The sequence below is a fragment of the Dendronephthya gigantea genome, unplaced genomic scaffold (assembly GCF_004324835.1).
Source record: "Dendronephthya gigantea isolate DGI-Jeju-01 unplaced genomic scaffold, DenGig_1.0 000009F, whole genome shotgun sequence".
Lineage (NCBI taxonomy): Eukaryota > Metazoa > Cnidaria > Anthozoa > Malacalcyonacea > Nephtheidae > Dendronephthya > Dendronephthya gigantea.
The window spans coordinates 3,404,647-3,423,202 of NW_021163019.1; the positions used below are offsets into that span (position 1 = coordinate 3,404,647).

Genomic DNA, 18,556 nt, shown 5'->3' on the forward strand with positions numbered 1-18,556 from the left:
ATGCGTTCAAGGTCTTTAAATCGCGTGGCACGTTGCTTGGGAGTTGTGCGTTGAATGCTATTTATATAACGCGAGTCAAAGAATTGTTTTTCATGGATAGTTTCCAGAGATTTTTATCATTCCTTGGAATTGAATCCGAACTACAACTAAATGAAAATTTATGTCTTTTAGTGTTTTATATTACCGGTAAACGTAATCACTATATTGTTAATCCTGAGGTATCGACTGTTATCTTAAAGAAAATTGTCTCATCTTTGATGTAGCCACGGCTTTGTAGAACTGATTTTGGTACAAATAAAGGGCAGCCACTTGCGATGTTCATGTTGCTTGTAGGTTTTTGGAAGCTGGAGCTGTTTGGATCAGGTCGAAAGCTATCAACAATATGCTGATCGCCAGTTTGATCAATTAACTTGAATGTCACTTTCTGCTGAAACGGCCATGGTAGTAAGCTATCATAGCCTCCACGCATTACAACAAAGAACAAGGATAGATGCGTTCCTTTCCCCATACCATCTCCATTCAAATACACTCGTGCACACACCTTAAACATTTTTTTATAATAATTAGAGTTGTTTGGATTAGAAAGATGTCTTGATTAGAGAGGTTTTGTAACAGGGAGATGTCTGGATTAGAGAGCTGTGTGGATTAGAGAGCTGTGTGGGTTAGAGAGCTGTGTGAGTTAGAGAGCTGTGTGCGTTAGAGAGCTGTGTGCGTTAGAGAGCTGTGTGGGTTAGAGAGCTGTGTGGGTTAGAGAGCTGTGTGGGTTAGAGAGCTGTGTGCGTTAGAGAGCTGTGTGAGTGAGAGAGGTGTTTGTAATAAAGAGATGTCTGGATTAGAGAGGTGTTTGTAATAAAGAGATGTCTGGATTAGAGAGGTGTCTGTAATAAAAAGGTATCAGGATCATAGAAGTGTCTAGTGTGTGTTCATAACCATAAATACCTTGTATCCATAACGTTTAACATAAAACTGTGGACTGTAAAGTGACAGACATTTCCCAGCAACAGCATCCTGCATTCGCCGTGTGATATCATCAATTTTCCAGTAGAATTCTCCATCATATGAAGTGGTTTCCAACATCGCGATCTTTACATCATGGTCAGCCATTTGGACATCGCTAAGCGTATTTATATGCTCAAGGGCAGCGACTCTTCTCTCGAGGTCAGGAACTGCTTCGTTAGCACTATCGCTTATTTGGCCGCCGATCTAGAAAAAAGCAACTTCAGTATTAAAGGCAACCTCTCTCTGCAGTCATTCCAGACATTAAGCTGAACCCTTATTCCAAGTTCAACGATGGTTTCTCAAGGTTTTGTGACCAACAATTCTTACCTGACCACGACCAAGTGCTTTTCGATCTCTCATTATAAGTTGTTTCACTTGCTCTTCCAATTTAGTTAGACGTGCTTTAATCTCGTCCATTTCACTTGGTTTTTCCGCGCCCTGAGGTTCCCGCTTTGGTATTGGCTGCGCGATCTCTGGTTCTTCGTGAGAACGGTTTCGCTGTTCAACAGCAGCACGCAAGGCAGCCAGGTCGTCACGTATTCTGGCGAGTTCGTCACGATGATTTCCGATCTGGTCGTTGTTATTTTCTTGCTGTTCTTTGGTAGTCATTGCAATTCCTTCCACTCGTTCAATGTTGGTGTTCAATGTTGTCATTTTAGCAATCACCATTTCTGCGTGTTCGACTTGTTTTCCAGAGAAATGCTTCCTCAGTTCATCTCTTGAGCCCTTAAAAATGAAACAAACTGTATGTAATACGCAGCTAAATTTGGCAGTACAAATACTCTTCATAAAAGCTTTTCTTCCTACCGTAAAATTACATTGGCCCACCATAGGGCAAGTGGCTTCAGATCTAGCACAATATTTTGCCAAGTGCTGCTCCATTTCGCTACGAGCGACTTTTTTTCCACATCCTTTTTGACAGTCAAGTGGATATTTAGTGCATTCAGTGTTGAAGTGTTCCTATAAGGAAGAAGGTGACGTTACAGTGGATAATACGATCGTTCGATTTACTCGTGAATAAAGCTATGCCCTGAACGAATTATACCAAGGTTGGAAAGATGGTAAACTGACCAAAACTGTCCATCGTGGACTGGTAAATGCTTTCTCACACTACATGACCACGATCTGGTCACCTTGTTGATCACATGAACACAACGAATTCAACAAACCTTTATCATTGGCTCTGGCAGTTCTATACCACAGTATAAACACGCAGCCTTCTTAAATTTGCACTCTTCTTTCTTATGTTTCTCAAGCATTTGCCTCAGCATTTTCACGCCACACCCTTCATTGGGACACGTTACTTCGAGAAACAGACAATCGTTATAATGCTCCTAAATAAAAAGAGTTCACAAAAATTTTAATTTATACATAACGTCTTAAATTCTCCCAGAGATCACGTCGACATCACTATACCTCTATTGACTTTAACGGGCCTTGCCAATCACACCCAAATTCTTTATTTGTACAGTAACATTCTAAGTCCAAGATTTCACGATTACAAAACTGGTCTCGAAATATTTGCTCATGAGAAAGTACTTCATGATCCTCAGGACACTTTTTGTCCCCTCTGAAGAAAACGAAATAATGTTTTTGTTTGGCTCGTTGGGTAATTCCCCTAATCTGTTAGTTAGATTCCCCTAACGAACTATCATTTTAAACGTGTGTGTCAATATAAGCAGTTGGGGAATCGAAATAGATAAAAGGTGGACACCTATTAATTGTAGGTTTTTATTGTCTTATTTGGAGTAATTTTCTGGCTATGTTGATTTATCTCTAATAGATCACTACGTATGTGTTTCGCTAGACTTGCTTGGAATGTAAATAAATACACCCGTCCGGAAATAAATTAAAACATTGAATTTTTTCAAATATCACTTTTATTTTCAACATGAACTTTCGTTTTGTTCTAATCGTCTAAATCCTAAGGCAGCTCGATTGCAATTATCGTAAAAAACCAAGCATTTCTCTTCAAGAAACTCGCCAATTCATCGCTTGCTTTAATAATTCATTACCAACGGATATACCTGACACTTGAGATAAAATATCAGAGCGATACCGAGACATGTTCTTCTGACTGATTCCAACACGCGAATGGTAGAGTTTATTTGATTGAATACGTAAAAAATATCATAAGATTTCTTTAACTGTTAACAGTCGTTTTGCGCATTATTTGGTGATATAAATTGCTTATATCTAAACTCTATTGGGGCACTCGCTATTTGGCATAACATGAACCCTGCATGAACGAAGTGTAGTCTACATTCTGTGTCACGACTGTGTGTCTTGTACGTCGGATCTACGATACCCAGTGCACAAAGCATTTACTGCGTTGAACAACCCTATACATTTTGTGTGTATAAATTTCTCACATATTTCATATTAAAGGTACAGTGAATACGGTAGTGGTCAGCAGTGATCATAGGCAGTAATGGAGTAATGTTTTAGCTACCTGTCAATGACATCCTTGATGCAACTCTCGCAATAACGATGTCCACATGAAGTTTGAAATGGAACTCGCAACACCAGCTTACACATTTGACACTTCAATCTATCATCCAGTTTCTGTACGAATTCAATTTTATGTCCACCAGGTTTTTCAGCCATAATCACTAAATGTAAAATTCCCTTCGCAATTTAATTTTTAGGGGATGTCCCCAATTCAGAAATTCATGCTAATTAGGTCATGTGATAAAATATTTGAAATAGAAGGGAAATGGCTAGCCCTCAGAATATAAACTGTATATAGGAATACACTGTACAGCATTGTGAAAATTCAGTGGTATGACCGTATGGGTGTAAAATAACACTATAAAAGTCCGTGTTTTCAGTGTATAATCTACTGGTTTCGCATTGTTAATTCGTCTCGCATGAGCCTAAGCCCTCGTAACTGTATTTCATCAGAGATTTTACCCTGTGATGTGATCTCAACGGTCCCAAATTTTCACCACAATCTACCATAGGTTCGCGTGTATTTTATGGGATGTTCTATATGATATTACCAGGCAATTCTACGTGTATATTCATTCGAACAATAATAAAAGATATTAACTATATTATAGAACAGTTTGACCTACCACCAGATAATACCACGTGTTGATGTTATATTCCACGTTAGGTTTACCACTGTGGGTTTACGAATTGCGATTATGATCAAGACCAGTTGAACAAAGTCCGGATTCTCAACTGCTTTACTGAACAAAGATATTCGCCATGTTTTAAAGTTGCAAGTTGTAACTTTTAAAATCTCCTCCTCGCTGATTGGTTCCCCAATTGTACCCAGCCCCAGGTCTCCTGCTCCGGCTGCTCGCACTTGCGATGATTCGAGGAACGATCCGAGGAAGATCCCAGAACCATTGGTCGTTATGGATTTGAAATATTTTAAGCGAAGACAGTATACTATATTGGATTCCATTGCATTAATTTCGTAGCTGAGAAGCAATTTCAACTAACTTTGATGATTCGCCTAAAATATCCTATCTATATTCCCCTGGCAATTGTTTTCGTGACCTTGATATGGCTGTTGTTTAACTATATCACAGGTATTTTGAAAAACACTTAGACATAGTGAGATTCAATGTCTGTCTGTGTGTGTATATGTTGTGAATTATAGATTTGAGTTTGATTAGAGATTGTAGAATTATAGATGTTCAATGCTAAATTTCAATATTTATTACAGGTTGTTACTCATCATTGAATAGTACATTGATGGAGCAATCTCGAAATGATTACAACAAAAAATCATTGAATATCGAGCAACATCTACAGTCTTTGATTGAACGAGAAAGAAGGCAAAACCAACTTTTAACAGAAATAGAAAATTTAAAAAATGATATGAAAATGCAACTTAAGAAGAAAAATTCATTGAAAAATGAATCCAATGAACATTTACCATATATTTATGCAATTACTCCAACCTATGAACGTCTCACACAAAAGGCGGATCTGACAAGACTTTGTCAAACTTTTAAACATGTTTCAAACTTCCACTGGATAATTGTGGAGGATGCTGAAACAAAAAGGAGTTTAGTTGAAAGATTTTTAAAAAGATGTGGAGTAAAATACACCCATTTAGCTGTGAGGACAAAACTAGAATTGCAGAGAGGTGAGAATGAAAAAAGGTGGATGAAAGCCCGGGGGGTTGAACAAAGGAATGCTGGTCTCTTTTGGCTCAGGAGGAGTATTGAAAGACATTCTGCAAATGGAGTTGTATATTTCATTGATGATGATAACACATATGATTTAGAACTTTTTGAACAGGTGAGGTATATCCATTACTCTCTAACCACCTACAATATTCTCATCCCCATTCCCACCTACAGTATTCTCACCCTTGCTTAAAACACCTTGCATGTTCTAGCTGGCTGCAATGTTTGACAGACACCTGTTTTTTGGATGTTTTCAGATGAGATGGACAAAGAAAGTTTCAATATGGCCAGTTGGGCTGGTTGGCGGGTTAAAATGGGAAGGACCAGTGTGTGAGGGTGGAAAAGTGATCAAATTTTGGACAGCTTGGGATTTAACAAGACCTTTCCCTATTGATATGGCAGGTTTTGCAATTAACATCAAGTTGATATTGGACAATCCTTCTGCCATCATTGATGTTGATGCACCAAGAGGCCACTTAGAATCATCATTGTTGAAATTATTAGTGACAAGAAATGAGCTTGAACCTTTGGCAGATAATTGTAAAAAGGTTTGTAATATTCTTCTGTTCTATAAATCATTCATGATTTCACAGCACTTACAGATCGTTCCAGGATGCATTTTTTATTCTTTTGTACCCAGAAAATCAATTTTATTCCTTTCAGATCCTGGTTTGGCACACTCAGACTGCTGATCCCAAAATGAAACAAGAAATACGTCTTCAGCAACTTGGCAAAGAGTCAGACCCTTCGATTGAAGTGTGAGAACTGCTGTGAGCAAAATCACTTGTTTTTTTAAATATTTGTAATAAACATCAGGTACAATTGTAGCATAGATTTGAATATATAACATTTGTATAATCTCGTGAAAGTTTGGTTTGGGGAATTGAGCTAAATGCTAACAGTCCCAGGGAGACCAACACACCCAGTTTTGCGCTATGAATAAAAAATTCATTCTAATAATTCACTTTATTCATTTTATACTCATCCATAACTTGTTAGTTTTAGAATGTGCGTTAATTAGCTATGTATATCGTTTGTTATAATGACATAAAGAAGAGAAGTGAAAGTAAACGCGGTCGGTCAATGAGGATCTATAAAAATTTCCGGCCTTGAATGCGTTTTCTCGTTATCAATGACGCCCTAGCTCTCATGATGTCAATTCGGTGTGGTTGGTTTACGCTGGAAGGAACCGATTACAGGAACGGCACAGTTGTTGAATTTCACGTGGAGAAGATTTCCTGGTGCAAGCTATTTAAATTTTTTATTTACTCTAGAACTTAAAAATTTAATGAATGATCTGTGTTTTATTTTTATTATCAGGGTACATGTCAACGTTTAGATGCCTTTTTCACCAGGCAAGTGTCCTAGAAGTTAATTACCCCAACTTAAATGTTGTCTCACTTTAATCTGAAGGTGCTTGCCAGACTTTTTGCTATTGAAAATGCGGTTCAGGTATCAGACAATCTGGTTCAACGCTTTCTCAAAGTTACAGGTAATTCCCGGTTGTTTTATTGCAAACAGTTGAAAAAACACGTGGAGTGTATAACCTCCGGTTAACAACTGGTTAAAATGCAAACAAAGATATCCATTAGATAAAATTATCAATCAGTAAAAGATTGGTTTATGGTTTATCATTTATTCCCTGATTCATAATTTCTAATGTATAATAGATCTATTAGAGTTGGTATTTTATTGTTACTTCTTCTCCATGTTTCTTTTTGGTTTTTTTCATCAGGTAAGTTACATACGTCGCTTTATTCATCATAAAGCTGAGAAAAACCCCTTAGATATTTAACGCTTTTTCATCCAGCATGCTCTTTTCTGCCCTGTTTTGTAGTATAATATAATTTAAAAATAAAACGAAAAAAACACGCGAAGCCAAGAGACAAAGAAGCACTAATCCATAGCGGTCAATAAAGTCGATTAGTTTTATTTATTATCCAATATTTTGCTGGTTGTTTTAACTGTGTGCTGATAAAAACTCTACTATTTTAGATTCATTTTGTGGAAGACGTTTCTCGCGTGATGAACTTTTAAACGTCGCAAACAAGCAAAGAAGAGACAGCTCAGAGTTCCACGATAAATTAGCAAAACTTTATCAAACTATTATACGAATAAAAAAAAGTGAAGTCGCTGTTGATCGACTACTTTCGCGTTATGCGCGAAAAGAATTGGGTAAAAACGTGACTACGATATATTGTATAACTCCGACATATGCAAGACTAACGCAAAAAGCGGATCTTACGAGATTGTGTCAAACTCTTCAACATGTGTGGAACTTTCATTGGATTGTTGTCGAAGACTCGGAACACAAAACGGATTTAGTTTCGCGCCTTCTTAAGCGCTGTGGAGTGACGTATACACATTTAGCAGTGCGAACGTCTGTGCATTTGAGAAAGAAATCTGAAGGTCCAAGGTGGAAGGTTCCCCGTGGTATGGAGCAAAGAAACAAAGGTTTAGAATGGGTGCGAAGAAATTTTGATCCAGGAAGAATGGAAGGTGTTGTGTATTTTGCTGACGATGATAATACCTATGATGTGGAGATATTTGATAGGGTATTATATAAATTACTTACATGAGTTTTACTCACAGTGTTTACTGTTTCCCCCTTTGAAACTAAACACGTTCAACTGCAAATCTCTTAGATGCGTCATACCAAATCAGTGTCAATTTGGCCTGTTGGACTTGTGGGTGGCTTGCGCTGGGAAGGTCCAATTTGCAAGAATAACAAAGTCGTCAACTTTCGCGTGGCATATAAACCCAGCAGAGCAGTTCCTGTAGATATGGCTGGTTTTGCAGTCAATGCCAAGTTAGTCGCTAATAATCCACGACTAATCTTCAATCCCTGGAGCCCTAAAATAGGGCAAGGGGAGTCAGATTTTCTCGAAATGATAACATCCAGAGATAAAGTGGAGACTCTAGGTGATCTTTGTAATCAGGTAAGCCGTAAGCTAGGATGCCGTATTGGAGCTACAGGTGTCAAACGTAGCTTTCTGCCTTTGAAGAAAATACTTGATTAAGGGCATAATTTACCTGGAATCATTGTTAATCTAATCATCGTTTCTTCTTGTCAAAGGTTCTTGTTTGGCACACGAGGACGTCAAATGTAGACTTGCATCGTGAAAAAATGTTGGGTGAAAAAACTTTCCCTGATTTAGAGTGCTAACATTAATTAAGCATCCAGAATATAGAATATGATATATGTATATATGAAAATAATGAAAGGTATTAAGAGAGGATGTCCAGGTCTGATGTGAACAAACGTTTAACGTTTTGTTTACATTTTGAACTATATTTTTAATAGGAGGAACTGTCTGCTTGTCTCACATAACTTAACCAACTTATTTGTAATAAAAAGCGTAGGATTTTATTAATTATGGATTATAATCGTACATATAATTGAACATATAGTTGTATTAACCACTGGCATTACCATATCTATAGTTATTACCGCGCTCCGAAGCCCGCTTGCAGGCTTAGGGTAAAACCCTTTGATCCTTGGTGCAAAACTATGCACAACACACATCCATGGAAACAAATATAAATGATTTCAAGCAAACTTTTCACCCTTTCTTTAACAAGAAAATTTTAAATGTTTGGACGAAACATGATTGTAAAAGGTACTGCGCCACCTTACCGTCAAACTCCTGAAAGCTTACACAGTTTTCAATATGTTCAGCGAGGTTTGAAGGACGTCCGAAATGAAAATTGCCAAACGACCTCTGTTGAGTTGAAAAAAAGTAAAGAGAAACGTCCAAAGTAAGTTTTTAACGTCAAAATTTTTGACAGTATGATTTAGCAACCCAATTATGTTTGTAAATAAACATGTAATTAAAATAAAGCACATGTGTTTGGAAGGGTGACATGAAGATAGTGAACCGTCCCAAACAAATCACTTACAAATGCAACCGCAATAATTTAGTGGTCTAATTTTAGTAATACCTTTCCAAATATTGGCCTTAAAGAATCATAACTGACCTTGAAAGTTGGATACAGAAATATCTATAGTCATATGAAGGTCCCCTAACTAGCTATTGGGGCGCTACACATATAGAGTTGTGTAAGTTTCAACAAGGAAGGCTTAATTCTGTCAAAACAGATCTAGAATTATGTCTTTCTCACTAAGGTCTTCACCCATGAGGATAGCTGAAAAGCTTTCTGAAGAAATCTGTTCTAAAGGACAGTAAGTCCTTGTTTGTCAAATGGTATTTGCAGCTGAAATAAGTCATATACTAATTTATAAATGTTATATTTGTTGTCTGGTAGCAAAAAAAATTCGAAGGATGATATGAGGAGAATGTATTTCAAAATAGTTCAACCTGGATATACGATTGCCAAGCGAAATAGCGGCATTGATGTAACACTAAATATGGACGAGCTTTGGGAAGGTGCAACAAAGGTTACTGTATCAATTAACTTATTATTATTGGTATTTAATTAATTAATTGGAATATGTTATATAATATTTTTATTTTGTTTTTTAATTTGAACAGGAAAGCAAAAAAAGGTACCTATAATAAAGTTTTTTCAATAATGATTGTTAAATTAAATACAATTATTTGATGGATCTAATTTTTTTTAATTTCAATTTTAGCCTTCTTAATCAAGATGAAAGGTACATCTATATAAAAACAATATATATGCATGTTGATAATGATCTTAAATATATTCTTCATAATATACACTGTCAAAGCTATATATCTGTGAAATGCAGCTGTAGCTATTAATCATGAACTGATTGATCTAAATTTAGAGACTTGAAAATAAAGAAATTAATTCAAGAGATTAGTGATTTAAAGGCTTCAATATCTGAAGAAAGAATCTCTAATAGAACACAATTTCAACAAGTATGTATTGATTTTTCTTTTCTTTTTTGTCTACCTACATGATTGATAAAGTTTATATCAACTATATGATTATATATGTATACTTTTGTAGTTTGTTGAGAATACTAAGATTGATGTTGAAGTTATGATACAAGAGCACAGAGACCATATAAAGTACGTTAGAAATATGGCTCATATATATTTTCTCACTGACATTTAAGTCAAAGTGCATTTTCATTTTCATAATATATTATCGAAATGGTATTATAGCCATGCAGTCAGAGTTTTTGAATAAAATTGTTGGATATTTTAGGACAATTGAAGAAGATCATGAGCTAGAATTAGAAAACTTGAAGGCAATGTATGAGGCAAAGGTACTATGAGTTGAAATGCAGAGAAATTAAATTCACTGCTGATGCAAATACTTAAGTACCAATGTTATCTAATTAATAAATACTGGAATATTACGTAAATGTGGTCTAACATTGGTTGATTTGTATAGATTAATGATGAGAAAGAAGAGGCTAACATAGCTGCAAGTAACTATGATTTTTTTGTTTTGATTTGTGATGTTAAAATACGAACAAGTTCCTGGTAGTTTTCTTCACTTTTTGCAATATTTTGTAGCTCAAATGCAAAGAGAAATTGATGCAGTTCGAGGAACTCTGCAATCTTGCACGGTAATGTTTCTATGCATAAAAATTGAATCCTATTTTCACAGTCTGCCTTATAATATCTCCTAATGTTTTTTGACCTTTAAGCAATTAATTCAAACCTCTCACAAGTGATAATTGTGGTTGCAGGAAGATGTGACTGTGGAATTAGAAAAACAATGGTTGGATCGAAAGGTAGGATCACAATTATCATAATAGATCAATTTTTATATGATTTCACAGCGTAATATATTCGTTTTGTAGTATTAAGAAAACTTTCTATACAATTGTTTAATTCATTACCTTTTTTCCTCTTCAATATTTATTAGGAAAAACTTAACGTTGAACATCAAATTAAAGCTGAACAATTGTTGAAGGAACAGCGTACGTTTGTAGCATGTTGAAAAGTTAGTTCTAGCCTTATCACCTGTGCCTAGCTTCACTTCAATTTATTTTGTTGGGTTTTATATTTTATACATTTCTACCAGTCTCAAAGTGTTCTTTCAATTCAAACTTTTTTGTGGTAAACAAATTTTTAGGGTTAAAATTAAAAAGTGAACGAATTGCGATGATAAATGACATAAAAGAGAAACAACTTCGAGAATTAGAAAACGTGAGAGAGAGACATTCACGAGAGATGAATGTAAGTTGCAAACGAAATTTCAAAATCTTTAACTACCGCCAAAAACTGAACGGGAGTTTTTGTTTGAATCCAGAATCTTCGTGAAGAATTTGACGCTTTCGCTGCTGATGCTGAGAATTTTAGAATTGCTGCCCTAGAAGCCGAGGTTTGCCCGATTGGAATTCAGTTTAATTTTTCCTCGTATATTTTATAATCTGTCATATCCTAGCAATGAATTGACTTCCTTTCCCTAGAGACTCAAGGAAGAATTAACGGATCTTCAGGATGTCCACAATGAAACTAAAAATAAATTAAGAAAGACAAAGAACGAGTTGGCTGATGCGGTAGTTATGTTCATTTTTTCTGATAGCAACACGTCATTTTATGAAGAGACACCTTTATACTGTATGTAATAATGTCAAATGTAATACATTTTAGAAAGTACAGCTTCATGGCTATGAACTTCGCTTTGCAGAAAAGGTACGTAGCTACATTGTGATTGGTATAGTTTGGTATATGTTCTCGGAATGAAAGTGATACATTGATACACTCACGACCACCTTTAATCTCTTTTATGGATGTCTTCTGGTTTATTTTATGTACAGGTTGCTGAGGTTGAGGAGCGTTATTCCATGAAAATTCAGGGTCTTATGCTAAACAACACAGATATTCGTCGAAACTATATGAGAAAATGCGCTGAACTTTTGGATGTTCAGAATACGATTGACGACTCTCCCAAGGTAGGTTTGATGTGAACATGCGGGCAGGCTCCTCCAGTAAAGACCTTGGTTTCAGAATGACTTTTGCTCACAAGGACTTTCTTATACAAAGCAGTTCTGTGATATTAAATGTTCCAAATGATTGACTGTATGATCAGTGCATATCAGAATTGGCAAAATACACACAGTAATCTCGCTATTAGCAGTTGAAATGCTTTATTGTATCTTATTGCAGGAAAGAAAATCAAGCAATACCAAGACAACAATGAAGGTATACGACAATATTTACTATATAATTTTTTCTAAACTCAGCACATTTGATTGGGAAGCACAGAGATTTGGTGGTTAAGATGAGGGTAAACATGAACTTAATGAAATAATGTTTTTTGTTGCAGACGATTATACTGGCTCGTGCAAAAGCAGATGTTAGTCTGGTAACAGCAGAACAGAAGACAATTCCTATGAAAGGATCACAGGGTTCCGGAAAAAGACCCAGAAGTGCACCTGTGTTGAAACCTGAGGTTTTTGAAGATGGTAATCTATTTTTAACACTCTCTGAGCTTCGACAATACAGACCGAATTCAAGTTTAGCATGAAATAAGCAAGGTACCTGTATCCATCAGCGAATTATGTGTTTGTGTGCCAGAATTTCTTACAGTTCTTTCAAGTACTGTAAATTTGGAGATTTTTTTATTTTTTATAGGTGTGAACTGTACATAGTATTTATTTATTGAAGGTTTATCGTTTTCATTAAAAATAAAATAAAGGAAGTACAAATTACGTCTTATATATTGCGTTCTCTTAATGAAGTTTCATCTTGTGCTATTGTTTAAATTCATTTTCCTATCAGCTAAACCTCCTTATGATTGACAGCAACTCTGATATGAGTGTACAAGGGTAAGCTTTCTGTTTGGAGTAAGTTGTATTTCAAAGTGTTTAGGCCATCGTATTTCATTCTTGATACAGCGTTATTCAGCAATTGCCGTGTCCTGCGAATTTGACGTGGAAATTATTAAATATTTTTCTTAAAGGTAATGTTAAGTCATTATGACTAATAACCAGTTTATTTAGCAATATTTCTAGGCGTTTGTCGACAGAAAAGTGGAGAGATCTGACATACAGCGCTGCTGTTTCTCGGAGAAGAAAGAGAAGAAGGTAACTGTATTTATCCTGCAGCTCTTGTTATAATATTGTGAATCATGTAACAGTGTGAAAGGTCTCAGAGAACTCACAGTTTTCACATTTGCCACTAACCTTCCCTGGTTCTTTCTGCTGTCAACATAATGATATTTCTTAAGCATCTTGTAGCGACCAATTTTCATACTTGGTCTTGTAAGCTTTAGACCTTTCGCCGTGCATCTGCGAGAGAGAATTCCATCATTCAGTGAATCACGCAGTCTTTAAGTTTAAAGACAAGTATATGTCAGCTGCAGAGAGTCAGTCAGCATAGGGTAAGATGAAAGTATAAGTCACTTCATAATTCTGTATATTGTTATGTTTGTAGGTAGTAATGACCTGTGATAAAGATCGTCATCTTCACCTCCCCATCCCCAATATTTGTTGGAGAAACCATTCACTTTCTCAAAATGTTGCTTCCATATCGCCTCAACTCCACCGAAGATGTCATGGTATGGCAACCTGAAGGTAAGAAACATGACGTTGAATACATTTTCTACATGAAATTCGTGAACATACGCGAGTATTTTAATTAATCTATAGCTCATGCAAGTATACGAGCATTAAGTTATTCTTCGTTGTGGTCTTAATGTTTGGCTCAAATCTTAGCCTCTTCTTGGTCTATAAGTGCATGAGAACAAATATAGATGACTGGGTAAACTAGACAAACTCGGCTCGCCTGTAATGAGCCAAAAACTTGATCAAACTCGGCTTCGGGAGGTGAAAATTGACTAAGAGCTCAATATCAATACACAAAGTACTTATAAAAGAACTTGTCCACCGCTGGGCACATGTGACGTGGCGACGTTACGCAGTTGTACATATTGCGGTCATCTTCCGGTAGTAAGTCAACATCATGAAATATGAAACACTGATAATTGTTGAACTTCTGGGCCTCCATGAAACCGATGTTAAACAGAATAGCACGGTTAAATATCGTAGTTCCATTCTGTGAAATGAAAGTTGATAAAATGTATTGGTTAGGATTGTCTTCTTGGAATATTTCATGATAATGACTCGTGCATGACACAGCGTCAATAATCGACAGCAATCAAGGGCATTTAATCAATTCAATGAATGTATGTTGTACCTGTTCAATGATGAATATTCTGTAATCCAGTAGTTGTCTTTTTAATATTGGATGAAGATGACGAAGGAATATCTTCAGTTGTTCATAACGGTTACGATACGGAAGAATAATTGCTACCTAAAATAAAGAATAGAATGCTTCGTATAGTCGTCCATGGTTTAGCAAGAACGACATGATCACGCTGTCCAGTAGATCACTTTAGATCAGATACATGTATATTCTTACTTTCTTAGCTCTGCAGTTTTCAGGTTTCCATTCCCCTCCATTGTTGACCCATCCTCCATATTGAACGGAAAATAATTTTTCCAGATCTTCCATTCTCTTTACGATACTTTGATCAATCCGCAACTCACCAACTGCATCCAGAGTGAGAAAATATATCAATTGACTGACAATAGCAGGCGTATTTTAAATCATTCCTTACCAAGATTTTTTCCATCTTTTGAGCAATTCACGACGGTCTGCACAGCACTTTTCCATGCTGTACTATTTTCTTTCTTAGGAATTATCGTTGAGAGGCTTTCTTTCTTTGTTGAAAATGAGTCTTGTAATCTACTTCTCTCAAAGTTTTCTGATATCAAATCTTTAAACAATGCTGAATGGTTTACGATCAGAAAAAACTTGTGGACGTATCGAGGCCGGGTTAAAGCACCGCTCAACACTTGAAATATTGTCCATAATGATATCAACGTTGGCGGTATAAGTATCAAATAATATCTCATGCCGTGTTAATGTGTTGTCCTTTTGGGTTCTGTGTTTTTCTTTACCTTTGCTTTATAACACCTCTTTGGTTATATCACGTGAACATCTGCTATAATATCTCCCTATAGATAAATATATGGTTTAAAACATAACGTTGCCTTTTTTGTTTTTTACTTAGTTTAACAACGCATGTTCATACTTACATAAGTCAAAGTTAGACACAGAAGCATTCGTTAAATAATTTTTGTTGTTTTGCCTTCAATCATGAAATCTTACTTTAATTTCCACGTCAAAAGAAAATAAGATTGTTCTATAAAGTGTGCCCTACTCATTATTCATGACTCGTATTTTATGTAGAAACTATAGTAACGTGTCATTCATTTAAAACTCGGGTGTGTTGGCGAGTAAAAAAATTTAAAACGTGGCAGAAATTACAATGTAGGATATACTCAGTGATATTTGAGCGTTATTGCCTAACGTATTTGCCAACTTCTCTCTAGGAAAGTGGACAGTTTCTTTTAAGAGTGTAGATAGGGTTTTATAATATATCTTCATATTCTCTTCATTTTTATGTGCTGATAATTATCATTAGCTATGGCAATATTTCCACGGCGCCTCTTGCGTTGCGGTTACTGTATAGGTTCATATATCGTCCACTTCCGATAAACTCTGTTAAAGCTTTCTTTGATGATTACATGTAGAATTTTGTATGCAATTTAGGCCTTCTATAAATGATAACGAATTTGTAAAATAGTTGAGAAAGCTATGAACTGTATTTAGTAAGGCGTTATTTCACTCAGTTATTACTTTATATGAATTATTAAAATCGTAGGGTTTGGGTATTCAAAATTTTACATGCCAAAACAAAACTTTGAGGTTTAACCTGGGCTTAACACTACCCAGGTTGGCCACTCTGATTGGCTTGACGCACGCCTCTCTCTGACCACTACCTGATGTTTTGCTTAAAGTCAGGAAAGGTTTGCAGTCAAGTCTCAGACAACTACCTTTTTCATTTCTTATTTAGGGAAATCGTGAAAGTCTGGCGTCACTTCCTTCAAGAATGAACATCATCATTGTAGTTGCCGTTCTAAAAAAATCAAAATAAACTCTTTAACCTTGACGATGAAAATTTAAACAAAAACAGGTAGCCAAAACTGGACCTGCTGTTTTATCATTTCCTTAAATGTTTAATAGACTTTTTTTAGGCATTGCAAGTAATGCTGGCTGGCTGATGTCTGCGATACCACGAAGTTTTCTGATGGCGTAAATGAAAAATAGCGACTGAGAAAATCTTGATTATGATACCCTGAGTACTTGGTGTTTCATTGGGAGGAATCCTGGTTCCTAACTATGGTATATATGACTTTTTAAATGTTTATTATACAATATAGATGTTGCTAACTAATTTTTTGCACTTTCAAAACATTTTGCATAACATTGTTACGAAGCTACTTCTTCATATTTATACTTCCCATTTTTATAACACGCGCTAGTGATTTTTCTCTTTATGTAAATACTTGGGAGCATATTAATCAGTGAAAGCGGTTCCAACGTGACGTTAAAAATAACGACTCAAAATACCGCGATGTGCATGTTTAACTTCACCACTATCTAACAAATATAGCGAGACAAGGAATAGTCTGGACTGCTTTCTGGTGCTTAACATCATCTCTTTGTTGTCAGTCTATAAATCGCCCGCTATATAAAAAAGCCTATATTATTTACAGGAAAAAGCATATAGCCTTTGTTCAGAACCATCGCGTCATAGACCCCATATATTTGGAGTTTTTTAATATATACGTACACTTAATTAGCTTATTTATACGTCCGGCTGTTTCCCGGCTTTTTTGAATGAAATGACAGGATATAAAACTTGCTTTAAATTCTGCCACAAATAACTATTACGGGATTTTGGTGATATTCATGTAGGACTTGGAATATATACATTTGTCGGATGGGTTACTTAATGCGTGTCCATTTCTAATTTAAACAAACTATTTAACTATAAGTTATCTCTTTCATATTTGTCTTGTTCCAAGGCTATTAACTGAATTTATTTTTTTCACGAGCGAGGTTTTGGTTTGACTTGCGGAGCCGGGCGTCGCAAACGAGCATTTCGTCCAACAATTGGAGGCAAAACAGCAATTCCGCCTGGTGGTCTGTATCGACTTGGATTGATTGTTTCTGACGGTGATGATGTCTCGTTATTGTTGATTGTATCCAAAGGCACATTTTGACGTAACGTTTCATTCAAGGTGCGACGTGAGGGCAGTGCGGGGGCTACCTCTGGTAAAACTCTCTGGACAGGTACCGTGGGGGGATAAAAAGCAGGATCATAATCAGTCTCTTCTATGGTATCTCGCTCGTAAATCGCTGTAGGTTCTATGAATGCTTGTTCATGTTGATAGCCGAATTGACTGAAAGAATTTGATCGGGTTTGGTTTTGTGTTGATCCGACTAATAAACTCTCTCCTCTTTGAGGTTCACTCGAGGATGGTAAGGTTGATAACTGTTGCTGGTTATTCTGGCCAGATTGTGCTGCAAACTTGTGTTCTCCGAGGTATTCATTCATCTTCATGCCTGTTCTCAAATGTGCTTCATAACCCTCAATCCATAACCGACCTTAATGCAACGAGAAGAGAACATATTTCAGGGGTTATGCATTGCCTTGAGCTAAGATAGGAAATCGTTTCAATCCTTGTGTTAAACGCACGATGGTATCTCTGTTTTAACCCGCTTCCCAACATTTCCCTAAAGTAACCGCTTTGCATGAGTGAAGAAGCGATTCTCATAGTAATGTTTGTTTAGAAAATAATGATCAATGACCAAAGATTTCTTTTCTCTATATTTTTAGAATGAAGGTACATATAATTGGTGAATGTAGTTATACACTAATTTCCTTGCAAATGGTACTGCCCCAAAATGAAAGTCTAAGTTAAATGTGTTAGTTTAGGGGAGAGAATAAAACCATCAATTTTAATCAAGAACCTTTCATAAAGACTTGAAATAAAGTGATATCTTGTGTCCAGTCGGGTGGATAAAAATGACATATTCGATGAAATCCATCTGTGTCTACCAAGGTGTGGAAGGAATCACTTGCTTCAGGAAGTCGGGATCCGTTCCGCAGTTGAAGTTTTAGCGGCGAAGTGACAACAAGTACTGGACATGAATTAGGAAAATCTTGCGGAATGTAGATCCGAAGTATATACTCCCTATTCATGTTGCTTCTCACCAATACTTCCACTTTCGTTTCATGTTGTGGGTCAATCCATGTAATTCCAAGACGAAAATATTTCTCCAGTTTCTCTTTCTCGATTGCTAGTCGCATTCTTTGACTTTCAGACCAAACCATTCTGATGCACGTCGTTCAGGGTTTTACGCTTGCTTAATGTTTACAACAGTCACTAATGTAATGCTGCAGTGAAGATCAAGGATTAGATGTAATTCTAGGAACTCGATTTCTTAGTAACGGGCATAAATTATTAGGCATGATCAACTTCGTTCTGATGTAACATCATGAATAATTAAAACATAATGGCGTCATCGTAATGACGTCAATTGCGATGTACACGAAGTTCGATTGGCTCTGCGAAACTATCGAGCTAATCGTATGAATGTCGA

General features: G+C 36.2%; 7 protein-coding genes across 11 annotated transcripts in view; 4 read left to right on the plus strand and 3 right to left on the minus strand.

Annotated features, from left to right (window-relative positions):
* Positions 1-186: 186 nt before the first annotated feature.
* Positions 187-4,256, minus strand: LOC114517762 (TNF receptor-associated factor 3-like). Its single transcript, XM_028537578.1, has 8 exons — positions 4,077-4,256; positions 3,452-3,611; positions 2,416-2,569; positions 2,169-2,333; positions 1,807-1,959; positions 1,327-1,725; positions 940-1,203; positions 187-541 (listed from the first exon to the last, which is right to left on the minus strand). Exons 2-8 carry the CDS (start codon positions 3,604-3,606, stop codon positions 200-202), a joined length of 1,632 nt encoding a protein of 543 aa, XP_028393379.1. The 5' UTR covers positions 3,607-3,611; positions 4,077-4,256; the 3' UTR covers positions 187-199.
* Positions 4,257-4,313: 57 nt separating this feature from the next.
* LOC114517763 (galactosylgalactosylxylosylprotein 3-beta-glucuronosyltransferase 3-like) lies at positions 4,314-5,934 on the plus strand. The gene is made up of 4 exons (XM_028537579.1): positions 4,314-4,541; positions 4,679-5,259; positions 5,405-5,695; positions 5,811-5,934. The coding sequence occupies exons 1-4, from the start codon at positions 4,457-4,459 to the stop codon at positions 5,907-5,909; spliced, it is 1,056 nt and encodes a 351-aa protein (XP_028393380.1). The 5' UTR covers positions 4,314-4,456; the 3' UTR covers positions 5,910-5,934.
* A 483-nt stretch (positions 5,935-6,417) lies between these two features.
* LOC114517764 (galactosylgalactosylxylosylprotein 3-beta-glucuronosyltransferase 3-like) lies at positions 6,418-8,505 on the plus strand. 3 transcript variants are annotated; one of them, XM_028537582.1, is made up of 4 exons: positions 6,418-6,502; positions 7,143-7,702; positions 7,793-8,086; positions 8,224-8,505. In XM_028537582.1, the coding sequence occupies exons 1-4, from the start codon at positions 6,487-6,489 to the stop codon at positions 8,311-8,313; spliced, it is 960 nt and encodes a 319-aa protein (XP_028393383.1). In that variant the 5' UTR covers positions 6,418-6,486; the 3' UTR covers positions 8,314-8,505. The 3 variants fall into 3 exon arrangements, with proteins under 3 accessions (XP_028393383.1, XP_028393381.1, XP_028393382.1); XM_028537580.1 differs by lacking the exon at positions 6,418-6,502 and adding an exon at positions 6,517-6,639; XM_028537581.1 differs by lacking the exon at positions 6,418-6,502 and adding an exon at positions 6,553-6,882.
* Positions 8,506-8,649: 144 nt separating this feature from the next.
* LOC114517452 (centrosomal protein of 112 kDa-like) lies at positions 8,650-12,697 on the plus strand. Of its 2 annotated transcripts, XM_028537187.1 has the most exons (19): positions 8,650-8,906; positions 9,274-9,330; positions 9,414-9,546; positions 9,641-9,654; positions 9,742-9,762; positions 9,901-9,994; positions 10,086-10,147; positions 10,287-10,347; positions 10,476-10,512; positions 10,601-10,653; positions 10,777-10,821; positions 10,956-11,010; positions 11,166-11,269; positions 11,343-11,414; positions 11,503-11,592; positions 11,687-11,728; positions 11,854-11,988; positions 12,203-12,238; positions 12,363-12,697. In XM_028537187.1, the coding sequence occupies exons 1-19, from the start codon at positions 8,740-8,742 to the stop codon at positions 12,561-12,563; spliced, it is 1,479 nt and encodes a 492-aa protein (XP_028392988.1). In that variant the 5' UTR covers positions 8,650-8,739; the 3' UTR covers positions 12,564-12,697. The 2 variants fall into 2 exon arrangements, with proteins under 2 accessions (XP_028392988.1, XP_028392989.1); XM_028537188.1 differs by lacking the exon at positions 9,274-9,330.
* Positions 12,698-12,722: 25 nt separating this feature from the next.
* Positions 12,723-15,233, minus strand: LOC114517454 (beta-1,4-galactosyltransferase 1-like). The gene is made up of 8 exons (XM_028537192.1): positions 15,139-15,233; positions 14,658-15,057; positions 14,459-14,589; positions 14,234-14,350; positions 13,905-14,092; positions 13,483-13,605; positions 13,222-13,326; positions 12,723-12,956 (listed from the first exon to the last, which is right to left on the minus strand). Exons 2-8 carry the CDS (start codon positions 14,953-14,955, stop codon positions 12,818-12,820), a joined length of 1,101 nt encoding a protein of 366 aa, XP_028392993.1. The 5' UTR covers positions 14,956-15,057; positions 15,139-15,233; the 3' UTR covers positions 12,723-12,817.
* LOC114517441 overlaps positions 13,523-18,556 on the plus strand; it is a 34,194-nt gene continuing 29,160 nt past the window's right edge. For both annotated transcript variants that reach the window (XM_028537172.1, XM_028537173.1), the window contains exons 1-3: positions 13,523-13,611; positions 15,960-16,079; positions 16,141-16,288. In XM_028537172.1, the coding sequence (XP_028392973.1) occupies positions 16,286-16,288 (3 nt within the window). In that variant the 5' untranslated portion in view covers positions 13,523-13,611; positions 15,960-16,079; positions 16,141-16,285. The remainder of the gene's footprint in view (positions 13,612-15,959; positions 16,080-16,140; positions 16,289-18,556) is intronic.
* Positions 16,332-18,553, minus strand: LOC114517457. Its single transcript, XM_028537196.1, has 2 exons — positions 17,924-18,553; positions 16,332-17,557 (listed from the first exon to the last, which is right to left on the minus strand). Exons 1-2 carry the CDS (start codon positions 18,285-18,287, stop codon positions 16,998-17,000), a joined length of 924 nt encoding a protein of 307 aa, XP_028392997.1. The 5' UTR covers positions 18,288-18,553; the 3' UTR covers positions 16,332-16,997.